The sequence below is a fragment of the Chaetura pelagica genome, unplaced genomic scaffold (genome assembly GCF_000747805.2).
Source record: "Chaetura pelagica isolate M959 unplaced genomic scaffold, ChaPel_1.0 scaffold88, whole genome shotgun sequence".
Taxonomy (NCBI): Eukaryota; Metazoa; Chordata; class Aves; order Apodiformes; family Apodidae; genus Chaetura; species Chaetura pelagica.
Window position 1 is genome coordinate 1464594 of NW_009954313.1, and position 8072 is coordinate 1472665.

General features: G+C 36.0%; 2 protein-coding genes across 2 annotated transcripts in view; one reads left to right on the forward strand and one right to left on the reverse strand.

Moving 5' to 3' along the window:
• Positions 1-767: 767 nt before the first annotated feature.
• On the forward strand, positions 768-4201 carry GIMD1 (GIMAP family P-loop NTPase domain containing 1). Its single transcript, XM_010004095.1, has 2 exons — positions 768-1173; positions 3864-4201. The coding sequence occupies exons 1-2, from the start codon at positions 781-783 to the stop codon at positions 4140-4142; spliced, it is 672 nt and encodes a 223-aa protein (XP_010002397.1). The 5' UTR covers positions 768-780; the 3' UTR covers positions 4143-4201.
• Positions 4202-6002: 1801 nt separating this feature from the next.
• Positions 6003-8072, reverse strand: part of AIMP1 (aminoacyl tRNA synthetase complex-interacting multifunctional protein 1) — a 16943-nt gene continuing 14873 nt past the window's right edge. Inside the window, exon 6 of the mRNA XM_010004096.1 lies at positions 6003-6238. Within this exon, the coding sequence (XP_010002398.1) occupies positions 6072-6238 (167 nt within the window). The 3' untranslated portion in view covers positions 6003-6071. The remainder of the gene's footprint in view (positions 6239-8072) is intronic.

Here is an 8072-nt window from a genome sequence, read left to right on the forward strand (position 1 = left end):
TAAGTGTGACATAGTCTAAAGGTTTGTACAGTATACCTCAATTTCATGTGGGGTTAGAACCTGCAGCATTGGCTACTTCAGCTCTTCTTTCTTTCCATTAAGACATACTTCCATTTACCTGTCTTAGAAAGCCCTGCTGGATTACTATCTCAACTTTAGTAATAGCTGATGACTGTTCTCTGCTGTGAAAAAGTGCTCCTTTCAAAGCTCCTTCTTCCTGATTATCAAATTTTTTTCCTAAAAAAAAGTAAAAATTTACATCCTGAAACATGGCCATTTAATAACAGCAACACATTTGTCACCATTACCTTCCTCCTCCCTTCATTCTCCTTTTTGTCATAAACTACTCTCCCTGTATGCCAATGCTGTTTTTTCACAGTTGTTTCCCCTTGGTTTTATCTGCTTCACTTCTTCCTAAAGTTTTTCTTACAGCTGATTCCTTCCTAGCTCTCAGCTTCTGCCAGGGTAGGATTGCAGTCTGTTAGGCTGCTTTTGTACCTGTGATGCCTTCCATGGGGTCATTTTATTTCTAAGCAGCAGACTGGAAGAGACAGCAAAGATCCATCTATGGATCTGACAGAATCATACATGCCATACTGAAAGTCTATCTACACCACATACTCTTTAAAATATTTTAGGCAGGGAAGGACACTCAAGATATATTAAATTTTGCAATTTTGGCTAGTTTTTGTTTTGTTTGGAGTTTTTTTAAGTTACCTGAAACAGCTCATGTAATTCGTTCTTCACTTAGTGACAAATTCGTGGATAAAACCATAGATAATGGCAGACAGCAATGAGATGACCATCAACCTTGTTGTCCTTGGAAGAACTCAGACTGGCAAAAGTGCTGCTGGGAACAGCTTGTTGGGCAGCTCAGACTTTGCGAGTCATTGCTCCCCAAGGTCTGTGACTACATGCTGCAGCCTTGGTCACAGCTGCCGCATTTCGGGGATTATACGAAGAAAAGGCCATGAGTTCACTCTCCGTGTTCGCGTACTTGACACTCCAAGCTACCCTCACAGTGTTCTGAGCAAAGAGCAGGTGAGAGACACAGTGAGATCAGCCCTGGCTCACCACTTCGGAGAGGAAGGCCTTCATCTGGCTCTCTTAGTCCTGAGGGCTGACTTGCCTCTGTGTCCAGATGAATGTGATCACACCATTCAGTTCATACAGGTAACAGATAAACAAATACCTTTTTGTTTTCAGGTGATAAGTTATGCAAGAATTGACCACAAAAGTGAAACAGAGAAGTGCAGCTGAAAACTAGAACAGTTCCCAGTCCAGCAATTAAAACATGCCATTTTCAACTCCAACACCATAGCTACACTTACCAACCTAAACCTGGGAAAAGAGGCAAGAACTGCTCACTTTTGTACATAGGCTTGGCAAAAAGAAATCTAGGAACCAAATTTACCTATCAAAGGAAGCTTTTCTCTCAGAAATTATAGTTAATGCTTTATCATGACAGATCTAGCTTGTCGAAGAGAAATAAATGCTATTTAAAGTAAGCAGAAATCATTTTACCTCATTCTCCTGTTTACTGTATAGGACCAAAGTAGACAGCAATGGGTTTAAAAATCATGCAGAAAAATGTGATTGACCTGGAACAAGGACGCTCAGCTCTGTCCTTAACTGTCACTACTGCTGTATCTGTTCAAGAGAAAATAACTAGAAAGCTACCATACATTTACTCTGGATAAGGAAAATTTCTAGCAAAACTGACTTGAGGCAAATATATCGAAACTCCTGAGTGAAAAGTTGTTGTGTTTGGTTTCTTTTGTTTGCTTGTTTGTTTTTTTTTTAAGTAGGCAAGATACATGGGGAAAGACACTGAAAAGGAATGGCTTTCTTTTCAGCTGAAGATTTCTCTTATCTTTGAAGGGGGAAAAAAAAAAAAAGCTGCCAGCAAACAGACATTGCTCAGTTTAGCTATCTGATCAGACAAGCCAAGTTGGTATGATTTACAAAGAAATAAAGGATATTAGTTATTGCCAAAGTCTGCACATTACAATTAGCATCTATCTTGCACTGATGAACTTTCTAAAAATCTTCAGGACTGGAAGGGACTTTCTGGTCCATCAAGTCTTATCACCTGCTGTAACTGATATTAGCAAAATAATGTATATGTAGACAAAAATATAAGCATATAAATATATTGATAGAAAAATAGCTTTCAAAATGTGTTTGATCTGTTCTTCTGCCCTGATTACTCTCTATGGGAAGGCTAGTCTCACTTTTCTGGTAGCTTGAGAGTTTGCTTGAATTTCAACACACTCTTATTGTCAGTTTACATATATTTTTTTCACTGCTACCCTTTTTCCTTATACAGTTCTCTATCTCTTTATACTTCAAAGTATATTAGAGAAACCAGTATTCACTAAAAATATTTCTACTCCAAGCCAATGAAAAATCATCATGGTTTTTGTTTAAGACTGTTTTGGACTGTCCCTGTGGACTTGAAAAGATTAAGAGATGCCACCATGCCTTTTCTCTTTAAAAACCTTACTAAAAGGAAAAAAAGCATATTTAAAAATAATGAGAAAGCAACACTTACTTCTGTTTCATGATTACAACTGGCTGTCAGCTTATCTAATGGTTGCTTTTTAGTTATTTTCCCCTGAAAAGACCAGATACTGCAGTATCATTCAGGCACAAATAGAGCAGGACACCAACTGAGTGCTGGGAATAGGAAGAGTAATGGTTGCATATCAGTATGTCATTCCAAGAAGGCATGAGCATGAAGACTACTGTCTTTAGCAATCAAGCGCTTTCACAATGATCCTCTCTAATTTAGAGATGGCATATCAATGAAGTTGACATAGCAGTAGAAGATTACTGGCATTTAAATGTCTCTGGATTTTTAAAAATTCAGTAGCATAACCTAATGAATCGAGAGTGGCAGATACCAATTTCAGAACATTACCATTGATTTTGAATCCTCAGCAATCAATGAACTATCCTCTCCAAACTTATAACCCCACACTTCCTTAGCTTGTGCCAAAGTTTTGTAGATTTAATTTTTTTGCATCCCTAGTGTCTCAACAAAATCACTATTAATACACCGGATTTTCCTAATTCTCTGCTTTCCTTGGAAGGGGATAAATATCCTTTAAAACAGTTTAATACACCTTGGTATTTAGGTTACAGAGCTAAGATCATTGCAAAGTCACCTTTATTACCAAACTAGGATTCTTGTCACATTACTTAGCATGATTGCAGTAAAGTTGAAATTTCATTTACATCTGTAAATGAAAGCCCAATCTCTTATTAAAATTTTCAATAACTGTTGGCAAAAAAGCAGCTTGTTTTCTTCATTCCCCTGCATCAGGTGGACCACAGTAGTTAAACTCTTTGGCCCATCACTTAGTTTAGTGCATTTGATTTGTGTTTTTCCTGAATTGCTGATAATAATTCAGTTTTATGGGATACAGCTGGAATTGCAGTTGGTGCTACATAGAAATTAATAATTTATTTTTTTCAACAAAAGGTGATTTGGTTTTAAAGAAAAATTTCAAAGAGCTGTAAAAAGTGTACAAATATGGATGTGCAAATATTGATACAAACTAATGTGTGACATAACTATTTTTTTATTAACATACATATTTTTAAAATGAAAAAGATCTATTAACATCTGTAGCAAGAAAATAAGAGCTAGAGCTACATGACCACATATTTCCACTGGAAGTGGATGTCAGTGTCTTGGGAAGGTGAAAAAAAACAGAAATTTCATCAACTCAGATAGCATGAACTGGATTCCTGCCAGGAAAAGAACATACAACTCGTCTGTTGATGCATAAGTATGAGGTGAGAAAGAAGGAACAAGAGAAAAAAAAAACCTATTTAATATTTGCTTATCATTACAGGAACTTTTGGGTCCCACATGGAAGGATTTCACTGCAGTTCTACTTACTCATGCAGACAAGGCAGAAGAGGCTGGATTCAGTGAGGAAGCATACTTGCACAGTGCACCAAGTACCCTGCTGTCACTTTTGAGCTCAGTACAACATAAATACATTTTCCTAGACAACCAGAGGACCATAATTAAAGAGGAAAGAGCTATTGTCTTAAGAAAGCTATTAACTTTTATAAGACAAAATAATTATAAAGTACTTCGACTTAAACACAGCAAGGAATTAAAATAGCTTTCAGGTGCTCATTTATCTATTTCCTATGGTAGGTAACATCAACTGGAAAATTCCAGTTGATCCATACCAAATACCTTTGAACACACAGTTGGAAATCTCTTTAGATTACCAAACTACTTGCCTTTCATAGAGTACCTCATACTTCTGCATCCAGAATTCTAGCTTCAAACACAAAATCTGAACAATCCAGTGCTCTAATCACAGTCCTAGTATGTATATGCAGCATATAAATTATATGTATGCAGTCACAGATGTGATTTCATGCTACATCAGAACGTATATTGCGGTTCATACAGAACAGAACACAGGTCTGGAAAAAAAAAGTAAAAATGCACAAGTTCAGACTGCAAGGGAGTCTCTCTACTGAATTCTTCAAGCTTTCAGAGGTTTCTCTGAATTCCGAAGTTTATAAAGAGCCTTCCAGTATTAAAAGCCAAGATTTATCTACTGTAAAAGTATTTCTTTACCTTAAATCAAGTTTAGTTAGAATTGAGATTTTGAACTTTAAGAGTTTTGCTTAATACAACATTATTGGATATCTAGTTTACAAGACAGATAAAATAGCTCCCATGTGCTTAACACCACTTGGCACATTTGAAAGAAGTAATTACTATCGCTCATTCCCAGATGCATGAAAAATTAACACAGTTTACAGGCACATACCAAACTCATTCAAAAAAAGAAATCTGCTCATTTCTTCTCTTGCATCTGCTCCTTTTAATGTTCTATCATTGCCATTTTGTTTTCTCTCCCAGTTTACTGGACAAAGTTCAAAGCCTACAAGATTCAGAGTGGCTAAGGTTTTTATTTCGGTCGTTAAAAAGGCGCTTATTATTTCAGGGGTTAGACAGTAACCAGTTAATTAAATATTATATGCCAAAATATCTGAAGTATCTCCAAATAGTTACTTTAAAAGTTTATTGTAAATTGATCTAGATCACTTATTTTTAGATTATCAAAAGGCAGGAAAAAAAAGAAGTAATGTGAGGCTATTACAATAGCAACCATGGCTACTTGTACTACACTAGTATTAAATAATTCTAATTGTAAAAAACAAATAAGCTATTTCTGTTATAACCAAAGCATCGTTTCTATAAAGTATCATTGCAGAAAAACACATTAAACAAAAAATCAATTAATTTTATACCTGTTTGTGTATTGGAAACATTTTTTTGGCAGTATTTACTAGCTCTGGCACTCTTTTTGCTATTCATTAATTCTTAGTGCTATCTATCATTTTGGAGGAAATATCTAGCTGAACTAGATAAAGAATTATTTTAGCAAAGTGACAGCTTTGATCTTACTGATATTATAATAGTTAAACTGTGGCATATAAAAGTATGTAAATTTGTGTATCTTAGAGCATAAAGGGCCATAGTTTAATCTTCCCATTGCAATTGACTGCAGAAAACACAGCCAAGAAAAAAGCTCCAGAGGCTTATAACATATCTGGAAACTGCCTGGAACAAGGGAAGGGAAAACTATTAAAAGGTGGTTAGAAGAATGAAGACAATTATAGCCTTCACTGACCAACTGCCAGTCCTGCACATCTTGAAGAGCAGCTAGCACACATGGAACATGGCAGAAATGTTTCCTTATTAAGATGCACTTGCTCCACAGACTCTAAAAATTTTAGCTGTCCAGAAAACATCCTTGCTTGCCTGTACTTCTACCATAAACAAGCCTTGGCAATTAAGTCTTGAGCACTAAGCGATCAATGTTGGTTGACAACACTTAACCCCAAAGGCATTAAGAATGCTGAATTGTGAAAATGGAGGAGGTGTAACACATTCTATACCTCTGGAAGAGGAGTCAAACAAAAAAGGTATCAGCCATGCATTTCAGAGGCGTAATATATTCATGGTTTTTATTGTGCTTGCATTACTTTCCATTCAACACCTGAAAAAGCTTCCAATAACCATTTATTTATTTAATTCCGCTGTTTGCCATGGTCTCTGCCCTGCAGACTCCTTTCCCTTTCACTTCAAATGGAACTCCTTTGTACGTAGCAACACATTGGTCATTGGTATGAAGATCAGGTTGGATTTGCTCCCAAATCTTCTTCTTGGGATTAAGTTCCTTCTCAGGATCTCCTGTTTCAAAACAAAGAACAACCCAATAGCACACAACACAGAAAGCAGAGCAAGAGCTCCATGTATGTACACCATCTGTGACAACCCACATAACATCACTGCACGTACCTTTAAGGGAAAGAAAGCATTATCTGTGATTCTCAAAATAAAAGCTTTCGTCAGAATAAGGGAATGTCTAGCAAATGTCTCCAGAGCCTCTCTCAAAATGCTGATCTCTCGGGAAAAATTATTATTAGTAACAGACCACAAATAGTGTCAAAAGGAAGGAATCAAACTGCTCCTAGTTGTTAGTTTACATAATTTACCAGAGATCAAAAGGATTCCTAAGTAGATGTGGATGACAGAAACACACCAGTCTCCAAGACACATGTTTGAAGTCATCTTAACTTTAGGAACTAATTACTTTTTATAAACATTTGGTATTAAGTGAATTTGGCAGGTGGCCTTACAGTTACTAAATACTGAACTTAGACAAGAATACCCCAAAATTAGGATACTGACATATAAATTTAGCCTCAGTTTTCAGCACTGTCTTGCTACTTTTTGTACTATTTGATGACAAAGACTCATGCCTAAAATAACAGAAGCATTAGAGGTCAGCTTGTATTTCAGCAATGTATAGCATCATTTTTGTAAGTTTCAGTTCCCTGTTTCTAAGTGTACACCACTATAAGGTACCTATGCCCTAGAGGAATTGACAGTCTACTACAATAGCAAATCTGACTATTTCTAAAGACCACAAAATGCAGGCTTCTTCTACTAAAGTTCTGAAATACTGTTAACAAATTACATAGAACAGTGAAGTACTTCAGAGGTATAATTTTCTTATTTTTAAATAGTGCAATAGTGCTTATTTTTAACGAAGTGCAAAGTATAGGAACAAAGCAATTAAGCTAAATAAGCTCTCTTGCTGTAAAGATATAGAATAAACTGCTGCCTAAAGACAACCTAGAAAAAGCAAGACAACCAACTCGCAGTGCAATTATTTTTTGTTCAAAGGTCTAGTAAATTTAATCTCTTAATTTTAGTACAATGCAGATTCTCTTAAAGAAAAAAAGATAATCCACTTAAAAAATTATTTAATCATAATGCTGTTGGATGCTCTTGATCTCTTGGCTGTAACACAGGCAGGACAAATAAAAAAATCCACAAGACTTTTTAAAAATACAATTAGAGTACATTGAAATGCTGAAAGGGTTTCCATGCAATGTCACTGTTGATACACTATATATATTTTTTAATTGCTTGGAGTGCCATATTGACACCATTCTGCCCAAACTATAAAAATCCTGAGTTCCAGAACAAGCAAGAATCAAAAATCAAATCCCAGTAAATACATCCTCCCTAAGATCTTCTGAGGAAAGTCAGGAATTCCAAAAGGAAAATAAAGAATCCTCCAAGTGAGCAGGATGTCAAGGTTACAGGAATTTTTAATGTACATGTTTCTATTCTAGTAGCTCGCTGAAATTCATTACTGGTTGGTGTATTTCTAACTGGATGACCAACAGGTGGCTAAATGAACTTTTCTCATTCCAGCCTGCCTTACTGTTTTTCTCCTTCAAATATGCTCAATGCTTCAATCTACTCATATTCTCAGTGACTGCAAAACTAAGCTACTTCTGCCTATAGACAGGCCTAACTTCAGTAGCTTCTGTAACTGCATAAGAGAAGCAGACCAGGCCAGATTTCTCTGTTAAGTAGGCTAGCCTTGCCAGAACAAGATTCAATAATGCAACTGACTCATTTCATAACCACACTACACTTAAGATTTTAAAGAAAAATCAGTACCACCACTAATAAATTAGGCTTTTAGAGCTAATTGAGCATTTTCACA

Bases quoted from the DNA above. Each gene is read 5' to 3' on its own strand.
- GIMD1 (XM_010004095.1), top strand. From the start codon at position 781: ATGGCAGACAGCAATGAGATGACCATCAACCTTGTTGTCCTTGGAAGA. The intron at 1,174-3,863 runs GTAACAGATAAA...TTATCATTACAG, and splicing joins ACACCATTCAGTTCATACAG to GAACTTTTGGGTCCCACATG.